The sequence below is a fragment of the Antechinus flavipes genome, chromosome 2 (genome assembly GCF_016432865.1).
Source record: "Antechinus flavipes isolate AdamAnt ecotype Samford, QLD, Australia chromosome 2, AdamAnt_v2, whole genome shotgun sequence".
In the NCBI taxonomy this organism is placed as follows: domain Eukaryota; kingdom Metazoa; phylum Chordata; class Mammalia; order Dasyuromorphia; family Dasyuridae; genus Antechinus; species Antechinus flavipes.
The window spans coordinates 366,418,982-366,440,919 of NC_067399.1; the positions used below are offsets into that span (position 1 = coordinate 366,418,982).

The window sequence follows — 21,938 nt, forward strand, 5'->3', positions numbered from 1 at the left end:
TAAATATTTTTGAGTTTTTTTGTGTCCTCAAAGTATATGAGTAAATGTTTATTAATTGATTCATTGATTCATCATGTGTGAGCATAATATTACAAGTGATGGAAATAAGATAAAGATGGGGGAGAAAAAGGAGATGATGATTCTGTACCTAGGCCAGAAGTCATGGTCATTAAAATCAATTACAAAAGCATTAGACAGCATGAGACTTCAGACTGGAATAGGACCAGTCTATTCCTCTGTTACTAGCTGATGTTGCCCAAAAGACATACTTCATTCTTCTGGTTTATAAAGCCAACAAATAGTATAGGGATTTAATTTTTGTTAATGATATATTAAACTAGTTATAAAAATGCTACTCCATGATCCATTTATAATGAAGGAATTAAAAGAAGACCCCCTCATTGAACCCAAAGCAAAACAAAACAAAACAGTTACTCATTTGCCAGACTTTAAACAGCTGAATCCTAGACAATAATTCCATTTAGGAAGTAGTAGAAGTTCTTTGTAGAGAAGAGTCTTGGGAGGAGGACAGAGAAATAAGGATTTCCTTTTCTTTTCCCCATTCTTCATCATCTATGCAGTGAGTGGTTCTCAAACTTTTGTTTTCAGTATCTTTATCCTATTAAAAATTATTTAGGATCTCCTCTATGGAGGAGCTCTCCAAATTGAGCATTTTTGTTTATCTGGATTATATTTATAGACACTTACCATATTGGAAATAAAAACTATTTTTGAATTTGTAGACTCTCTAAAAAGGTTTCAGAGATCCCCAAGGTTCTCTAGACCATATTTTGAGAACCACTGATGAGTGGAGTCTAGAAGTAACTTTCCCAGTTGAATAAGTTGTTCAATAGGTCTTTAGTTTGAGAGAACTCAAAGTCCAATAGAAGGATTAAAGATACAAACACAAGAGACACCCAATCAGAGAAACAGTCACTTAAGGAAAGAAACTGCTTCGGGAACTATGGATGGCTCCCAGGTGTGTGTCTGGGCCTCTCCCTGCAGGGACTAAATAAATGCTTTCTCTTTATACCTGAAGATATCTCTGAGAAGTTAATTTGGGAAAGGGGTATAGCACCTGTCCCACACACTTTCTTTAGAAGCAAAACAACATACTGAGCTTCTCCTATGTCCTGAAGCCATATTCTAAAGCAGGACTCCTTAATCTTTTTTTTCTGTCATGGATTCCTTTGGCAGTCTGGACTCTTTCTCAAAATAATGTTTTTAAGTACATAAAAATACAAAGGATTAAAAAGTAAGACAAATATATTGACATGCACTCATAAAAATATTTTAAAAGTTCACTGACTTCCAATTAAGAACCCCTGGTTTATAGCCACTAATGTTTGATTTTAGAACACTGAAATACTCTAAAGGGATAATCCCAATTGTTCAAAATCATAATTATTTCAATGATATCCCCTTCTTTAAAATTCAGACCCCCTCCTTTAAAATAGCATTTTATTGCTGTTTTTGTTGTTATTTTTGCACTTCCTAATACATTACCACCACCATTCTCTCTTGTACCAAGGACAATTAAACTCTTCTAAAGAGTTTAACAATTGAATAACATTCTTCACAAATGGAAGCATGCATCTGTGTTGATCCTCTAAAGATAAGATTGGTCATTGAATTGAATCTGAGTTCTAATGTCTTGTGTTGTTTTCATTTATACTATTATGGCCCATACACATACATATATACATCTTCTTTGAAAATGAAGTACCAACAACTACACACACACACACACACACACACACACACACACACACACACACACACTTTGATCTTTGCTTTTCACCACTTTACATAGTTCTTAACATGTACATTGGAATTCCTTATTTTTATATCATGTCTTATAGACCAATAACCCATTACATTAACATACCACATTTTTTCAAACATTTTCCAAAAGATGGGCAATCATTTTGTTTCCAGAGACTGCTACTAAGAATATTTGGTGAAAATACTATTGAGAGGTCATAATTCACTAACAGAAGCTAACAGCTAGAAGGCACAAGACTTTAGGCTAGTAATAACAATAGACAACATGCTTAAAGTTCATTGAGAAGTATAAACAGGAATCTAATGAGTGTTATTAATCTGTTTTTTCTCCTGTGATTTTAGCTTGAATATGGCCTTGTCTGTCAGGTATAAGATGATAGCACTACATTGATGATTGTGACTAAAATGATAGTTAGTCATCTTTCCCTCAGTGGGAGTAGATGAGGAACTCTTCAATTTATAGTTTCAGTCAGTATTACCTAAATCTATGACTGTTTGCAACTCAACTTCCTTGCTTTACATGCTGCCTTAAAGCAGCATTTACTTGTAAAAGCTCTCCTTTAACTTCACCTGCTTGGTGAAACAGATGTCTAGTAGTTCACATGTATGCCACATCACTGACAATTACACCTTCATCTTATTCAACTACTATTATCTTCTATACAAACATCAGAGCTTTACTTTGGATCATATATTTGTATTTGAATAATAAAGAGTTTAATCATATTTTAAAATAAAAATATCTGTGTGGAATATGTAGAACATGAGAAATCCTTCTGTGACTGTCCTGTCTGAGGTATGTGCCCAGTAGTGGAATTACAAGGTCAAAAAATTGTGTATGGACTATTTAGTAATTTTTCTTAAATAACTCCAAATTTTTTTCAGAAGCCTTGGGCCAGTTTAAAATACAACAGTGTATATTTCTCAACAACAATTTCCTATAGCCCTCTGTCTTTTAACATGCTTGAGAATTTGCTGCATATGAAATGAAATAAAGTATTTAGTATACTTTCCATGGTTCCTTATCTCTTACATTTATTTCTGGCAAATTGCTCATTATCTTTGGCAAAATATTAGGGAATGGCTCTTGGTCTTCTTTAATTATGTTAGATCTTGGCTTTCAGACTTTTATTAAAAATATTTGATGCAAAAATTTCTTTTCATTCAAAAATGTATTTGTATGCTAGTTGTATTGATCCTAATCAAAAGAGTCATTGGGGTTTTTTAGGTTTCTGTCAATAAAATGATCTATTCGCCTTAGCAATCACTTCTATCTCTTATTCAATTGTGAATTCTCCCCTTAATCAAAAATCTTAAAGGTATTTCTTTCCATTCATCTCGTTTTATTATATGGTCTTTTACATTTAGGTTGCTTATTCATTCAGAATTTATTGTGGCATATGGTACAACTATTAATCTAAACCAATTTTTTTCTTCCACCCTTTTACTCTTTTCAATAGTTTAATGTGTTTGTCAACCACCAAGTTTCTTAGTTTATAGGACTTATTTATCCTCTTTCACTAATCTACTTTTCTGTTTTTTAAACCAGTGCCAAATTGTTTTGATGATATCTGTTCTGTAAAATATTTCTAAATCTGGTAATGTTTGTTGCAGTTCAATCATTCAGTCCTTTCCAATTCTTCATGACCCCATGGGCTATATTGTCCATGGAGTTTTCTTGGCAAAAATACTAAAGGGGCTTATCATTTTCTTCTCCAATGAATTAAGGCAAAGGAAATAAGTATCTTGTCCAAGGCCACACAGATAGTGCCAGAGATCTGAATTCAGATATTCCTGATTGCAGGGCCAGCTCTCTATCCACTAAGCTGTCTAGTTGCCGTTAACATCTGATTATGTTAAGCCTTTATTACAGCATTTTAAATTTTATTTCCCTTAAAATCTTAAACTTTCCCCAAAAATTTTATTATTATTTTGTCAAGATTATAAAGTAAGTTCTTATCTCTTAAAGGTAAATTGTGATTTTAAATGATAGACTTTATGCTCATAAAATTAAGGATGAGTGTTTTTCTAAGCTGCTCAAGTAATTGAAGTATTGGTTTTTAATCCCATATTTCTCAAACTTTGATTTATTTTACTAAAGTCTGCAAAATGTTTCAAGCCCTACTCTGATTTTAATTAATGTCCTGCTCAACTGAGTAACTGACCTGAGAAGCATTATAACTAGACAATAAAATTGCTAAGTTCCTATTGTAGACATAATTATAAGGTATTATAATAACAAATAACCTAGCAAATCCAATTACATGTCAGGAAACAAAAGAAAGAAAGAAAGAGAGAGAAATAAAGAGAGAGAGAGAGAGAGAGAGAGAGAGAGAGAGAGAGAGAGAGAGAGAGAGAGAGAGAGAGAGAGAGGAAGGGAGAAAGGAAGCAAGCAAGCAAGAAAGAAAAAAGCTGCAGTAGATAGAGACTTTTAAATGAATATAACTGAGTTTGAACTTTGGACTCAGATCTTCCAAATCTGCTTCCTTCCTTCTTCCTGGTTATAGTAGGATAAAATAGTCATGTTAACTCTTTAACTAATTTATTATTATCAGGACAAGGTCTAGAGTTTAAAGCTCTCCCAACAACTTCTTTTTTCAACTAGTTTGTGAATTGAGTCAACCTAATTGTAGAATTGTACAATCATAGAGCGAGAAGAGACTTTTTGAGAATATTTGGGCCAGTTTGATGCTTTTAGGCAAAATGAATGTCTAGATCAGGAATTATTAAACTTTTTTGTGTCATGGACCTATTTTGGCAGTCTGGCAAATTGGCAAACCCTTTTCTGAATAATGTTTTTAAAATGAATACTAATATTAAAGTAAAGATATTATTTGGATTTGTGTCCAAGTTCACAGAACTCCCTAAAAACTATCTACAGATCCCAGGCTAAGAAGCATCTAGTATGCTTACTCATCTCTGAAGATACAAAACTTTTAATCAAATATTTATTACCTTTGAAAAATTGCTCAAATCCAATCAAAATTTCAAATATCTTTCCAATCAAAATTTCAAATATCTTCCTAGACAAGGAGTATATATATAATAGCTTTTTATTTACAAGTTATATGCATGGGTAATTTTACAGCATTGACAACTGCCAAACCTTTTGTTCCAATTTTTCTCCTCCTTCCCCCTATCCCTTCCCCTCCCCATGGCAAGTTGACTAATACATGTTAAATATGTTAAAGTATAAATTAAATACAATACAAGTATACATGTCCTAACAGTTATTTTGCTGTACAAAAAGAATCTAGCCAAGGAGTTCTTAATCTGAGGTCCAAAGGTATCTGTGGATGTGGAACTTGGATGTGGAAAAAAAAATTACACTTTTATTTTCACTAACCACTAAGTGAAATTTAACATTTTCTTCCATTATAAATGTTAAGTAACAAATTGTTTTTAAGGAGTCACAGATATCATTAATCTGCCAAAGAGGTCCAGGACACAAATCACTAATTTAGATCTACTTTATCTTGTTTTTGTCAGAATTGTTAAATAATCTTCCATGAAAAATGTGTTCTGATACTAAGAAGTAACAGTGAGTTCTCAAAGACTATATAAAAGCAGAGCCAAAGTTCTAGCTGGTACAAGTCAGAAAAGCTTTTTGAGGTTATGAGTCTTTGAGCTCAATGAAAATAAAGAGCAGATATGATAAATTCAAGGTAAATTCATCATCAGATTAGACTCAGTGATGAATTTTTACTCACAGAAATTCAAGAAAATCATTTAATATGCAAAGGACTTCTGATCTGCATTCTCAGGGTACTCAGACTGAGAACAGAATGGAAATTTCATCTTGAAGTGTATCTAAGTAAAAAAAAAAAAAATCCACATACTTGAAAATATCAAAACACTTCACAGAAAACAAATTACATATTATTATTATTATTAAAGACTATCCTTCTCTGGCAGATAATCCCTGAAAAGGCTTTGTTTATAAAGGCAATATATAGAGAAATTATGAAGATAATTGTAAAAAGCATAATCCGCCAATTTAAAAAGAATGGGAGCACAGAGAGGCAACGATCAGTGACATTTTTGTAATGCTAATGATTTTAATCAGTCCATTTTAAAAAATAAATTTTATTCATATCTTTTGTTTTCAATATCACTTACATTATTCACTCTACTGATCCTTCCAAAAAGTCATTCCTTTATTAAAGAAAACAAAAGGGAAAAAACAACAGTTCACCAAACCAAGATATTGAAAAGAATTTGATTTGTATTTAGTATTCCACACCTATGATGCCCCACCTTTACAAAGAAGAGAGAAAGAGGACATGTCTTCTCATAACTCCTGGGAGACCAAGTTTGGTCATTATAATTTCATAGTATTCAGCTTTTATTGTTTTGTGGTTTGTTTGGTTTTTTGTTTTTTTTTTCCATTTGTAGTGGTGAACTTCTTTCATATATTCTTTTCCTGGTTCTGCTTACTTTGTATTGGTTCAGTATTCAGTAAATCCTGCAGTAGTTATCAAGCATTGTGGTGAGAACTGGGGATATAGAAAAATAAGAAGACAGTCCCAGATCTCAAGAAGTTCATAAACTAAATGGTTTGAAAATATGCAAACAGAGACAGTTCTTACTTTATATAAATGAACCTGTCTTTAGAACTCTACATAAAGCAATTTTTAAAGAATGCAAATGTGCCCAGGATTTGGTGGGTGGGAAGGGGAAGGGAGAGAAAAGGGAAGAAGTGGCCATGGAGGAAAGGACCACCACGCAGATGAGCCAGACTAAATAGTGTCTGGCCAAAATAGAGAGGAGGAACGTGTAGAGGGGTGAAGGAGTGGAAGATTGGGACACAGATAGGATGGACTACATTGGGTCAGAACAGTATTGGAAGCCTGGCATGTGGGCAGGTGGACTGGGCAGGCAAAGATCTTTTTCAGCGCTGAAAGTCTCAAGCCAAGCCCTAAACAGCCATAGTCATAGTGGCTGTCTTGCAAGGGCTTTTTTTGTTTTTTGGGGAGTCAGGTGGGACGAAGGAGAAGGGCTGAATTGAGGGGCATGAGCAGAGAGAGAGAGATTATAGTATAGAACATTAAAATTAACATAGGATTAGTTTGGGTCTTTTTTAATATGGTTCTTTTGGAATTTTTAATGAATTTACATAAAGCAAGAACTGTACAAATAAGCTATATTTGGAATAAATTAGAAACAGTCAATGGGAGAAGGCACTAGAATTAAGGGCAATCAGGAAAGGTTTCCTGTATTAAGTGAAATTTTATCTGGGACCAGAAGGAAGCCAGGAGGTAGAGATAAAAAGGAATTGCATTCCTTTTATGGGGGACAGCCAGTGAAAATACCCAGTCAAGAGATGGAATGTATTCATTATATTCATCCTTTCTTTCAACACTGAAATATCCCATTACATTCATGTACCATAATCTGTTTAGCCATTTCACAAAGTACTATATATACTGTTTTCAATTCTTTGCTGTTGTGGAGGAAGTGAACTATAAGTTTTGAGGAAACATCTCCTCAGAAACAATAACCTTAGAAATAAAAGAAACAGAGCAATAGGGTTGTGTAAAAAGAGACCCTCAAACTAGGAAGGATGGGATGAGATGTAATGATTTCTATGTTGAAGAAAATCTCTCCTACTTTAAAGATTTCCTGCCCCACCAGGAAATTCTGAAGAGATTAATTTCAAAGAAAACAAACCAGTAGAACAGACTTGATTTTTGACAACTCCTAATACCAAGAGATTAAGATTTTAATTCCAAGATTAACACAGTTTCTTCCAAATCACTTGATCTTCTGTCCTTTTATTACTTACTGTCCTGAATAAGGAAAGTGACTGAATAACCTCACATGTAAAACTGTATATATGTGTACTTCCCTTTATCCCAAACATTGCTTACCCAACTGGCAAGCATCCATTAATAGATGTTAAATTAAAATTTTTATTTTTTGACGCTGTTTCTTAATTTATTGATTGTCAATTAAATGGACCTAAATAGGAGGAATTACTGCCCTTGAGAATTTTAGGATCTTTGAGTTGAAGAATTCCCTAAGAGTAATACAGCAATTATTTTGGTGTACATTGGGTTTTTCTGTCTGTCATTGACCTGTTGGATTAAATCTAGCAATGGAATCTCTGGGGTAAATGGTACTAGATATTTTATAATTTTAGAATAATTGGAGCTTGCTTTCTTGAAAAGTCAGATCAATTCATAATTCTACCAATGTCTTTCCAAATGCCTTCTAAATTAAATTCCTGTCTTTTGTCATCTTTTTCAATTTGCTGGATGAGGTAAAACTTTACTTGTTTGTAACTTCCCACATTTTATGGAACTGGCTATATTTCATTGTGCCCAATAAATATTGTGATACTAAGAGGTTTATCTTTGTGTTTGGGTGTTAAAACTAAAATATATTCTTTATTACTATGATTTCATCCAAATGACAAGGTGCTTTTTCTATTAGCAGGTCAGCAATATCATAGCAAAAAAGAAATTTTTTTTTGGTTTAATGTTATCTAATAGTTTAAGTTGTTGAAGTTTACATTCTAATTCCTACCTGATCATCACTGACAGATATGAAAAAAATGTATAATTTTCATCATAGGTTGTTTCCCTCTAGGTTGTAGGCCTCTTAATGAAGCTCCTGGGGCTCAGAAACACAATAATCAGATTTGCCTAAACTGCTTTCATTTCAAAATCAAATATAAATAATTTTAGGATTTATAAGACTTTCAAGTGCTACTCCGTTCTTAGGGTGAGGGAAGAGTAATTTAAGAAGAACCTCCATTTGCAACTTTTTTTAGAAAGCATTTTATTTTATTTTATTCATTTTGAACTCAAAGAAAAAAAATTTCCATGTATGTAAACACAAAAAGAGGATTCAATATAAAATCATGAATCTCCATTTCATGCTGTTTTTTAAAACTATGTAAAAAATACTACATATGGTTTTCAAAGCTACTCAGCTTTTCTGTGCTTGAGTTTTCTTTTGATCTCTACTATGCACTTTTAATTTTTTTTCTCTCACCCTACACTAGAGAAGGACACCATTACAGAGACACAGACACACACGTGGGTATAAAACCATACTATATATGATTTTATTTAATAGTTTTTTCTCTGAAGTTGGATAGCATCTTCCTTCCTAAGTCCTTTGAAGTTGATTTGAGTATATATACTTAAAATAATTTAGTCCTTCACAGTAGTTCTTCGAACAACATTCATGCTATTTGTATGCAAACAATCTCTTGGTTATGCTCATATCACTCAATTATTTCATGCATACATGATTTAAAATTCTTCATCTTTTGAGCCCCAGTCACCTGAGCAAACCGCCAATTAAGGAAGAGATCCAAAGACAAGATGAAATCTTTATTTGAGCATGAATTGTATTTAAGTGAGGCAGAACTTCCTTAAGTCATCAACTTCCCTTTCTCTTCCATTCACCGAAGTCCAGCAGAACGAGGTAGTCCAAGGATGCAGTGGATGACTTGGGCCTTTCTAAATTAAGGTCAGGCCTCAGTTTGTCAAGTAAGGACTGAAAATTTAAGGGCTATCCAGTACTTAATAGGTGGAAGTTTCTGAGTCTGGTTTCTTTCTTCATTTTATTTACACTTCTTTTTACAATTCCTCAATTTCTATATATTGTATCTTTTTCCAGTACAGCAAGCCATCCCTTACAATAAAGAAAAAAGAAAAAAGCTCAGCAAAACTAACATAGCAACTAAACCTGACGGCGTTCGCATGGTTCAGAGCCATGCTCAGCAAGCTCCTTCTCTAGAAAGGGTTTCCAAAACTCTCGCCTTTCCACAGAATTCGCCTGCAGGTGGTCCCTTTAACTGAGCTCCCCCCTAGATTAGGAGCACCACGAGACCGGCGCTCTTCCTCCGCCTTCCTCTGGGAAGAGCCAATTGCAGCCCTCTCTCTGCAGGGGCTCGCCCCAGACTTGGACAAGAAGGCCTTCCCCCGAGCTGGGCGAGTGCCTGGGGGGAAAGCATGATCCTGAAGCTCCCTAGCCAGGGAGCTGGAAGTCCGAGCCCAAGTCACCGCAGGAGAAAGCCCACGGTCAGTGGCCCCGCCCCCGGCCCGCCCCCGGCCTTCCAGCCCCCTCCTCCTCAGTTGTGCCCTGCTTTCCCCTCCCCTGCTAGTTAAGGCCGGTGCGAAGTTGGCTGGGGGCGCTTAGTCTATCGCGTCGAGCAGTCTGCCGGGCCGGCCCTCCGCGCACGCGCACTCCGGCTGCTCCTCCGCTCGCCCGTCCCCTCCGGGGTCCGGGCCGCCTTCCATCGCCCCGGCGCCGCCCGCGACATGCGGGACTACGACGAGGTGACAGCCTTCCTGGGCGAGTGGGGACCCTTCCAGCGCCTCATCTTCTTCCTGCTCAGCGCCAGCATCATCCCCAATGGTTTCAATGGCATATCTGTGGTGTTTCTGGCGGGGGTCCCCGAGCACCAGTGCCGGGTGCCCGCCTCGGCGAACCTGAGCAGCGAGTGGAGAAACCACAGTATTCCGCGGCAAATGCAGGACGGCCGCGAGGTGCCCAGCAAGTGCCGGCGCTACCAGCTCGCGGCTCTGGCCAACTTCTCGGCCCAGGGGCTGGTGCCCGGCAGAGACGTGAACCTGAGTCAGGTGGAGCTGGAGCCCTGTCTGGACGGCTGGGAGTACAGCCGGGACACGTACCTGTCCACCATCGTCACCGAGGTGGGTGCCGGGCCGGGGCCATGCGGGGCGCTGGGGACAAAGCCGTTCGTAGGGCGGCCCCCTACAAGTGTCTGCTGTGTAAATAGGAGTGCTCCTTGTCGCCCTCCTCGCTCTGAGTTGCAGGGTGTCACTTTGCCAGTGACTATCGTTCATGCAGCCTCTGCCCCTTTAAAGCATCACTGCAGAAGATAAGTTCGAAAGAAGTGTAAACCCTAACTTTTTACTGAAGCCTGCTGGGTTCACTGATTGCTTTACTGATAATTTAAAAAGACTCTTGAAAGCTTTATGACTTTCAGCCTCTCCCGTTATGCACTTTTCCACACCCACTTAAAGTGGAGTCTCAAAAAATATTCGGAATTAAATAAGTTCACAATTTTTTTCTTTCTTAGATTCTTCAGTTCCTTAGGAGACAGCTCCGATAGCCATCTACCCCCCCCTGCTCTACATTGGCATACTTTCTATCAGGAAGAAATAGAACATTCCTAGAGGGTTAGAATTAAAAGGACTCTCAGAAACCTGCTAGAATAAATGTGATGCTAAAAGATATCTTAAATCTTGTGTTTCTTTTTGCAGTTGGGGACACTGAGGCTCGAAGAGAGGAAATAATTTATTCATGGTTACATAGTAGCAATGTCAGATATAAAAAGGTGTTTTGTCGTCAGCCTTTTCTCTTATACAATGTCAAGACATGTTAAATAAATATTGTTTATTTTCAGTAACTTTTACTGATAACAAGAAAAGAACAAACAAGTCGTTAGAAAAGTGAGTTGTCTCCTCTCTAACACACAGAGGCATCCTTCACCAGCCTTCCCCCTCTCTCTTCTCCAACAAATTTTTCCAGGTCATTTGTTTTAAGGGATTGCTTCTGCATTTTTATGGAAGAACTTTGCATAAATGAGATGGAAATCCATGGGATATTTTCTGCTTCTCTGCAACTCATCCCATTTTTACCCATAGCCTAATGTTAACTTCATTTTATAATGAAAGCAAGTGTATCTGTCTCTAATAATCCATTCTTGGCACCCAACTACCTAAATGGTATAAATATGGTTTTTTCTTAGTTCAGGTTGAAAGTGGTTTCATGGTATCAATTGAAAATATAAGATAAACTTTGGCAGTTGTTCATATCTTATGATGATGAAAAAGTTTTAAATTTTATTCTTTCATCAATATATCAATGTTCACAAAAGGCAAATAATATAATGGAGAAAGTTGTGAGATCAGACTATGTTACCTCTAAGCTGTCTTCTAGTTTTAACTATTTTTGGTTTTACCATTTTTTTTAAGAGGATGGACCAATGGAAAGAACATTAGATTTAGAGTCAGAGATCATGTTCTTGAATCCTGGCTTTGCTACTTACTACCCATGTCATCTTGGACAAGTTCCTTAACTTCTTAGAACTTCAGTTTCCATCTCTGTTTAAAAAAAAAAAAAAAGAAAGAAAGATGTTAAGTGCAAGTTATTTATTAAAAAAAAAATAACCTTCCAATTCTAAATCTTGCATAGGGGTAGGATAGTGTAAAGGAAAAACCACTAGAGATTGTGATCAGAAAACCTGGGTATGAATCTCATGAAAGTGTGTTTAGAATTTTGCTGCATTAGTTGTTTAAAAATTTGAATAACACATGTGTAAACTATAGTACCGGAGGAGACAAAGGGACAACAAGGATTGTGAACATCATAACACTAAAGGAAATATGTGGAATAATAAGGCTGCCAATCCTCCAGAAGTTCCTCTCCTCCCTCCCTATTCTTTTTAGCCTAGGAGACTTCAAGGCTGTGGCCTACACCAGTTTTTTCTTCTTCCTGAATTGACCACAATTACTGATGACTAATCAGACTTTAATATGGGGACAGGGAAAAGCTGGTTATTCTTACTGTGGACATTATCTTTTGCTTTATAGAAGTCCATCATAACTTACTTTCCCTATAAACATAGTGTTTCAGGTTTCAGGATTGTGGAGTTGTATGTCTTTGTTGATCCGAGAAAGATTCCTATCTTTGTGTTTCCCTCCCCCCTCCCCCCTCCCCCTTTCCCCCTCCTCCCAGTTAATGCAATTACCCTTTAACTCACAAATCCTGGTCCCTTTGTATTCCGATAGAAGATCCGGACCTGTCTCAGCCCCCATCCAGATCTGAGTCAATTTTGGGGCTACACCCACAGGCTCCTCTAGCTAAATTCCCATTATAAAAGGGACAGGCTGGGACCCCCTCTTCGCAGAGGTCCCAAACATGCTAGCCATGTCAGGACTCTCTGTCCACTGGACCCTCTGTCCAGTGCCCTCCTTATCTCTGCCTTCACCTATTTCCTTAATTATGTTTTAACCTTGCTTCCAAACCCAATAAAAAACCTATTTTATCAATCTAGCTTTAGGGCGATAAATACCTTTATTGGATAGTCCCTTTATTGGGCACTCCAGCCACTACTAGACCTCATTTACCACCATATCCTTGCGCTGAATCCAAGGGGGTTGCAGGGGAGCTCTGTTTGACTCCCTGTACCCCAAACCTGCCACTAGACCTCAACTGAACCCTAATTTCATTTAAATACTCCAAATCTGGACCTCATCATTTGTGTCTCATTCAGCTGTACTTCACAATAAAGTTGGTGTGTGGTTTCCTTCTCCTTAGTGGCAAAAGTAAAACAGTTCTGTGGAAAGAATGGCAGAAAATAGACTAGTTACATAACAGCCTCAGTTTACTATCTGTAAAAATAGGGATAATAATTATCTCACAGAAGTGTGAAGATTGTACTTGAAGTCTTAAAATTCGCAATGGCCTGTTTTGCTTTTACCAGAGTGAAACTTATGAATTTTGGCAAAAGAATGTTTATGTATTTATGTTGGTGAACATAATGAGTCAATCTGAACAGTTATCTCATTACCAGAGATTTTTTTTTTTATCCAAAATGGTGTTTCAGTTCTTTAATGGAAGTTAGGGTAATCCTCCTCAAGAATAATTACAAACATTTAAAACTAGCCTGAGGCATATAGAAATAAGTGATTTGAATAACTGCCAGGTTCCTTTGAAAGTAGGATTTGGAGATGCTTGTAAATGAAAAGAGTTATCTTTGGTCACCTGGTATTATTAGGTATTCACTAGGTGCTAAGCACTATAAATAGTTACTAACCATGCTGAAGATAATACCTGAGTTAGGGATTTTAAAAAGGGAAGGATTCCTTGCTAGATAGAAGGTTTGGACCAGACCCTCATCTGTTCCTTCCTTTACCTGGGATTCTCTCTTTTACTCTGATGCTTTTTAGCTTGTTTCACCACACAAAGCAGATAAGCCAGTTTTGATTTTTGTGTCATTTTAAAATATCTTTCTCTTCATTTTGCTTCACTTTTTTCTTCTTCAAAATGCCTTCCTGAAGGCTCAGAGCAAGGGCAGGCTTTACTAGATTTACTGATGCTAGTTTAGTGGGCTGTTATTCTGTCACTGGTGGAGTAATTAATTAGCAGCAGCCTCAGCCTTACCTTTTTACACACAAGGTAGTAGTGATTTATGCTAACTCAGGAATGGCGCAAGAACTGTGTGCCCTTTCCCCTACTTTCAGGCTGTCAAAGTTATCCCTACCTAAGTTTGCTTGAGAACCTCTAAGCCTGATCTCTTATATTTCTTTGTTCACTGTGACAAACTGTCACTGTTGGGCAACTCATATGCCTAATCTCACTATGCTTTATTTTTTTAGAACCATTTTTTCCCCCCTAACACTGTAGTTTAAGGTAAACTGTGCCTTTATCAGAATTTATGGTTTGGTTTGAGGATTGGCCTACAGCTGCTTTCCCTTTTCTCTTTTTATTATCATCTCCTTTTTCATTCAAATGAGCAAGGGATCTGAGAACGCCAGAACAAAACACAGACCTCAGAGTCTGCAATCATTACCAGATGTGTGTAGAAATGATGATGCCTGATGTCCTAGTTATAACTGTCTTATCGCACTTGAAAGCCTGCAAAACTATTTATAATGGATAGCATTTATATAGTGTTTTAAAGTTGGTCGAGGGCTATCCATATATCATTTGACTAACATATTATCTTGGCCAAGATCACTAAAATGTTTTCCCAGCTCAAGAATGAAAATAATTCTTCAGTGCATTCTTAATGAGCAAGTATCATCTTCTAGGTACTATATTATAAAGGATTTTAAAAAATGAAAGTAATTGAATTCCTGTCCTCAAGGAGTTTACCTTCTACTAGGGGGGTTGTAAGGGATAAGCCTAAAATATAACTATCAGGTTAAATATAATAGCATTGGAGTGATGTAATAGACAGAGAGTGTCGTTGGAGTCAGGAAACCCTGAATTCAAGGTCCACTTCTGGCATTCTGGCTATATGATCCTAGGGCAGCCCCTCAAGAGTTCTAGACAAAAGATTAGAAGAAACAGAAAAGGTCCCTACCCAAATTGTTAGAAAAAGTTCCTCACCAGGAGTTTTCAAGACTAATGAAATCACAAATCTCTTTTAAAAAGTGACAAAAAGTTATTAGGAAAGTTTACAAAGGAAGAACTCAACTCTAGCTAGAAAGATGAAGGTTTGCTGGCCTCTAAAGTAGAGCTGGCATCTGAGAGACTTTAAAAAGGAGGATTTGGGCAGTTAAAGATTATCTGTAGGTAGAGAAGAAGATGTAAATAAAGGCATAGAATTAGGAGTAAAGAAGGAGCAGGATGTGTCTGTGATAAATAAGGCAGACTGGCAGAAACAAGAGATGTGCAAAGGGGAGTTCTGTGGGAGATTCAAGTAGGTTAAGGTCAACTCTGGAGGGTTTTGAATTTTGAACGGAGTATAATCTCAAAACCAGTTCTGAATCATGTTTTTTGATCTCAAGTAGTGACCCAAGTAGCAATCTGGGGGTTAGATGTTCCAGGTTCCAACTTTCAGTTCTACCATTAATTCATCCATGAGATGATTCACATCTCCTTACTCAGCCTCAGTTTTTCCATCTGTAAAATGCAAGAGCTGATAGGGTATTAGTGGCTTACTGCTTAGGTATTATGTATTCCTATCATCCTTTAGCCAAAATTAATTAATGTGAATGCGAAATGTTGAATCATCTCATTAATGGGCAGTCATTAGTAAATCATTAGCTTTACAGATGAATAGTGCTTACATACTCCTTTCTTCTTCCTTCATAAAGTGTGCCCCTACCTGAGCCTTCTTTCTTTCCATTTGTCTTCATTTAGTTATTTCTCATCCTACCCTACCCAATTCTTGCTGCTACCATATTTCCCTTTATCTTACCACTGGGGACCTATTTAGTGCCTAATTCCTATAAGGCCTAACCTAGCCTACCTTCTAAGGTAAAAAATTAATAGTTGAGCTCACTTTACTTTAGACAAGGGTCTTCTGGGGACAATGTTTATTTGCTTTTTACTAAAATGATTTATCTAAATTAAATAATATATAAAATAGGACAGATGAGGTCTTTGTAAAATCTCTCTGGTATTACTGAAAATACATATATTAAAACAGCTTTTCAGAAAGTTATATTCTAGGAATATACAAAAAAGTCCCTGTCCTATGAAAGGTTCACTGAACCAGATGAACCAGATTCCATCTAACTCTAATATTGTGTCCCAGTTCCCTCTGGGGACCCTTCCTGCTCTATGCTCTATGCTCAAAGGTCTGGTTGAAGAGTCTTAAGGATTATGGACCTAAGGAAAGTGAATTTTTTCTTTTGCCTTTTGTAGTATTTAGGCAAGTAAGAGTAGATGGATTGTGGCAAGATGTGGCTTAGGACATGCTACTGATTTAGATAGGGCTGTGGGCTTAGTGTAATATGGACAAGTTAGTGTTATACAAAAGAGAGGCTTTGTTCTAAGGCATCCCTATGCTTTATGGTCTTCCTAATCTAGACAACACAGTACACATGGAAAGAGAATGGAGAGCTTTCTCTTACCACTGCAGAGGGACAACATGAGGAATGTATCCTATAGATGAAGAACAATATAGTATCCCAGATTTAAAACTGAAAGGAACCTTAATCTAATCTACTCTTACCTTTAATCATGCCCTTGTTCTTATCCTGTATGGATGCTTACTGACCCTAGTGAATTTGCCTGATATGAATTCAGATTTGCTAGAACCATAGTATAGTCCAATGAAGCTTAGACTAAGAGTCAGGGGACTTTTGTTAACTTGTTTATGATGATGAATCTGTGTCATTGCCACAGAAATTGCCTGTTACATACAGATCCCTCAAATGCACCTCAATACTGTTAAATGATCCGTGACCCCAGCTTTTAAAAAGTACAGTAGAGAAAAAATTAGGATGGACTCCATTCAGTCAGAGCTCAGGACCTGGATCCAAAGGCAGAATAAGGAGATTGAGATCTGGGACTGGGAGGAAATGGAGCTCATGGTTTTTACGGAGAACAAGTTTTCTTGTTTTCCTCTTTTCTTCTCCTCCTCTGGTACCTCCTTCCTTCTCACTCTCCTGTTTCATCTGTCAGGACCTCATATTCTTCCTTTTTAAATGAAGAAGATGGTAGTCATCTTTGTTACTTGGCAACTAATTAAAATGCATGCATACCTATGGAAGTTTTTCAAACACTGATTCAAACCAGTAATAATCAAATCCTGTTATAAGAAATGACTATAAGCAACAACTACTTGAATATTTACCAGGCAGCTAGGCTGAGAACTGGTCCACTTCTTGTGTTGTCTCTAAGTCAGATCTAAGATTTCCACACAGCGTGATGGAAATTCAAATCTACTTGGGTGACAGTAAGAGAAGAGTAGGAAAGTTATTAAGTTGGCAGTTCTTGAATCCTTTGGGGGAGGATTCTTGTAGTGGTGGGAGGAGTGTTTGGATATAGAGAGTAGCATGGAAGGGAGATAAGGAGTTTTACCTTTTTAAGGCTGGATTGCACAGTGGATCAGGCACCAGACTTGGAGACAGGAAGGCCTGAATACACATGTGACTTCAGACACTTATTGGCTGTGCTGAGAGGGTGGGCAAGCCACTTGATCTATTTGTCTCAGTTTCCTCAATTGTAAAATAACAGCATCTATCTCACAGGGTTGTTGTGAAGATCAGATGAGATATTTTCAAAGCACTTAATGCCTAGCACATTGGAGGCACTATAGAAATGCTAATTTCCTTTCCCTTCCCTCCTACTTATAGCTCTAGACCAGACACTCAAAACATTAGGTGAACTCCAGATCTCTTCTGGTTACCTTGTGTTTATGAGAACATAGTTCTGAGTGAACTGAATGAATATTACATGTTCAAAAACAATAAATGAACTAAGTCAGTGTGGAGTTTGTGTGTTTTTTAAATGCAGTTCTATAATGTCACTGTCTTACTTTAGGTGAGAGAATTTAAGAATAGACCCAGTTGGGGACTTCAGAGGGATTAGAGGATGAGAATGAGTTGGGGTATCAGCTTCCATTAATCTCTGTAACAACAACTTCAGGAAAACCAAAAAGAAACAAAACTTCTAGAAATAGCAACAAGAAAAATAAGACAGGTCACATTATAAACAAAATGGAAGACTAAACATTTTCTGATTTCCCTGTATCAGAGAAACTAAAACTTCTCCAGAACAGAAATTATGAGGCAAAGATGAAGAAAATCTCACTTATCTTTATAATTTAGGGTATATGGAATCCAAATGAAAGAAATAAAACCCATGAACTGATATCTAAACTAAGCTTACTTAGAACTCCATGCCCACATCCCACATTGAGTAGTGAGGCTGTGCTAATTAAGTCACATGAGATCAAAACAAAACCCAACTGCATACCTGATCTCCCATTCCTCTTTTCAGTGCTGTGTAGCTTCTGGCTCCATTCAGAAGCTATGGTAAACCCAGCCTGTGGAAGTCCATTCTGGCCAGGACAGATAGAAAGTATGCCTCTGTAGCACACTAGACCAAGGAGATTAAATAGCCAATACTATCTCAGTGCTTCAAAAGGGGTGGGATAGGTATTTGGGTTGTATACAGAGTTCAAATCACATCCTACCCCCATCCCTTCCTCCCAGAGCCACAGAGATCTAAATTATAAAAAATTAACCCAGTAGCACCAGAGTGGTAGTCCTCTGAATGGGGTTAAGGAACAAAAGATATGGGACTGGAAACAATGTGTATTACAGAGTGAAGGGGAACAGCAGGGTATAGCTTTGGGCTTTCCACTAAGACTGAGGGAAAGTGCTCAGCATCCTGCTGGGGCCAGTTCTGACTACCCAAAAGTCACTTGGTTGGTAGAACTTTAGACTGGTATGTTGTGAATTGCCTCACGTGGGAGGAGAGTGATACACTTTTGAAATTCAGCTCCCAAGGAAACCATCAGAGAAAAGAGAGCCAGGAAGTGAATAGGAGAAAATGGGGAAAGGGTTGGAGAAGGGGAGAAGAAACTGACTGCAATTCCCAAAGATCTCAAGAAGAAAACTCAAAGACTTTGAACAAAAGCAGATAAATCTACAAGGAAAAATCTAGTAAGTGGATTCAGGCATCTAGGAATAAATATTTCAAAACAAAGGAAAATGACCCAACATTTGATAAGATGCCATTCCTCTCTAGTTTAAAAGAGAAATAAGAATTATGAGAGCAGATTTTATAGTCTGAACCAAAAAAAATGATGATGAAGCAAAATTGAAAAACTGGAATTTGTAATGGCAAATCTCACCAAAGAAACAAGAGAAACATTGCATTAGGTTGGAATGCAAGTACACAGAAGTAAAGGGAAATCTGTAATAAGAACCATAAATGACTACTATGGTGATATAGAAGATGTGGGTTCAAATATAGGATGGCACAGTGAAATTAAAACAGCTACTTCTTCAAAGAAAAAGGTAAAATAGTCATTAAGCCCAAAAAGAGTTTGTGGAAGACCTTAAAAAGAATTTTAAAAATCAAATAAGAGAAGTTGAGGAAAAAAATTAGAGAAAAAATAAGAGTAATGCAAGAAAATTATGAACAGAAAGGTCAAACAATTGGAAAAAAAATTTAAAACTTATAGGATAACTCATTAAAAATTAGAATTGGGAAAGAGGAAGCATTGACTTCATAAGACAGCAAGAAATAATAAAATCAAAAAATTAAAAAGAATGTGAAACATTCTCATTAGAAGAACAACTAATCTGGAGAACAAATCAAGGAGAGGTAGTATAAGAACTTCTGGACTATCTAAAAGTTATGATAAAAAAAGAGTCAACACTGTGCTTCAAGAAATTATTAAGGAAAATTGCCTGAAAGTTTTAGAATTAGAGGGTAAAATAGAAATTGAAAAAAATCCATCAATCACCAGCCAAAAGAGATACAAAGATGAAAACTGACAGCTAAGTTTCAAAACTCACAGGTTAAGGAGAAAATACTACAAGTAATTATAAGCTGTAGAGCTACAGGCAGGATAACACAGATTTAGCAACTTCTTTATTAAAAGACTGAAAGGCACAGAACATTGTATTCCATAGAATAAAGAAGCTGGATTTGTAATCAAGAAGAATTTGCCCAACAAAGGTAAGTATAATTCTCATAGGAAAAAGAAAGAGGAGGAGGAGGAAGAATTGAGAAGAAAGAAAAAGATTAAGATAAAATGAATTAAATGACTTTCAGATATTTCTGAGGAAAAGACCAGAACTGAAGAAAAATTTGACCTACAAAAATCAGTAGAAACATAAGAAGGTAACATTAAAGACCAATTATAAGGGACTTAGTAAGGTCAAATTGTTACATATTTGAGACAATATTCTCTGTGACTCTTAAGAATGTTATCATTACTTGGGCAGTTTGAAAGAGTATACATAGATGGAAGATTTGGGTTTGAATTGAGTATGATAGGATGATCCTAAAAAATAAAATTGGACAGGGCGAAGTAAAATGGAGAAATTATCTCATATAAACAAGGTATGAATGAAAGAACTGTTACATGGGAGGCAGAAGGGAATGGATAACTGGTAGTGTTAGATATTTATTTTTATCAGAACTGGGTTAAAAAGGAAATAACATCTAAAAGGGAATAAAAATATTTTTAACTTGCAAAGAAACAATAGGGTGTTGGGATTGGACAGATTCTTAGAAAGGTGTGCAGATCAAGAAATAGGAGGATAAGGGAGGGACTCTTAGAAATGTAGTAAATTAAGGAATAGAAAAATAAGGGAAGAGGATAAGGGAGAGATTTGTAGAAGGGGAAAGGATTAGGGAGGCAATAGAAGTAAATTAGACTTTGAGAAGGAATAAGATAAAAAGAGAAGGAGAATATTAAACAGTGAGGAAAAGTAGGATAGAGGGAAATGCAAAACTAGTCATTATAACTATGAATGTCGATGGGATGAATTCACCCATAAAATGAAAACAGATAACAAAAATGGATTAAAAGCCAGAATTTATAAGAAACACATTTAAACAGAGCCAAGATGACAGAGAGGAGACACATTTTTTCTGAGCTCTCCCCTCAAATTAACAGCAAATTAAGCTTCTAGACTGGTTTTGGAGTGACAGAACCCACAAATATTTGGAGTGTAACAAATTTCCAGCAGAAGATAATTTGGAAGATCAAAAAAGCTCTGTTTCAATTGCACAGAAGGAAGCTGGCCAAGTGCAGGCAGTTCAGAGTCCCAGGGCAGTGTGGGTCTTTGGGCCAGGGAATCTACCAGGAGTAATCTATAGCAGTGTTGGCTACTCTGTTCTGATTGCAAGGCAGTAGATCAGCAGATTAACTATGAGACATCCAACACAAATACAAAAAGCAAATAGTGAAGCCCCTAGACCCCAGAATATCAGGACCTGGCCATGCCCACCTAGCACCAGAAGTTAATCAGCACTGACCCAACACAGCCACTGTTGCTTATAGAGGAAGCTTGGACAATCTCTCCTTTGCCCTAAAGCAGACCTCAACTTTAAAATTAAAAAAAAAAAAAAAAAATAACTCTGACCATAAATAGTTTTTGTGGAGAAAGAGAAGAACAGATTTCAAATGGTGAGGACACTAAAAGCAGATTGTCTCCAAATAAAGCTGGTTTATATAAAGGGTGATATAAATTGGTCCCCATCTCACAAGACTCTCTTAAAAGAATTCAAAAAACACCTTAAAAGAGAGCTAGAAGAAAAATGGGGAAAGGAAATTGTAATGACCGCGTATTTAAAATCAGCTGGAGTCAGGAATTCAGGTTAAGGGAAAAATCTTCAATATTTATTGAAGTGAAGAGATGAATAAGGATTGCGATAGCAATATGGGCAAGAAAGATTGCAATAGCAATATGGGCAGCTGCGACGGGAAGCCAGCTAACAGAGAGAGATCTGAGTTGAGCAAACTGTTGCAGTGGCAATGCAAAAAGTCTCTCTTTCCCCTTCCTTTTCCACTCCCCTGCCTCCACCCACCAAAATCGTCATTTCCTATACAACACATCAGGACTTGCACAAAGAGTGGGCAGGGGCCATTCTTTCTCCAAGCTTATATGTTAATAGGGTATGGTCCAATTACTATTTAGCCTCATGTGCTTGGGACCTCAGTGCATCAATTCAAGCCTCAGCCCATT

General features: G+C 36.9%; 1 protein-coding gene across 2 annotated transcripts in view; it reads left to right on the forward strand.

The window, feature by feature from the left end:
• The first annotated feature begins 8,616 nt into the window (after positions 1–8,616).
• Positions 8,617–21,938, forward strand: part of LOC127549844 (solute carrier family 22 member 5-like) — a 67,117-nt gene continuing 53,795 nt past the window's right edge. Inside the window, exon 1 of one of the 2 annotated variants that reach the window (XM_051978230.1) lies at positions 8,617–10,454. In XM_051978230.1, the coding sequence (XP_051834190.1) occupies positions 10,062–10,454 (393 nt within the window). In that variant the 5' untranslated portion in view covers positions 8,617–10,061. The remainder of the gene's footprint in view (positions 10,455–21,938) is intronic. The other variant, XM_051978229.1, reaches the window with a different exon arrangement.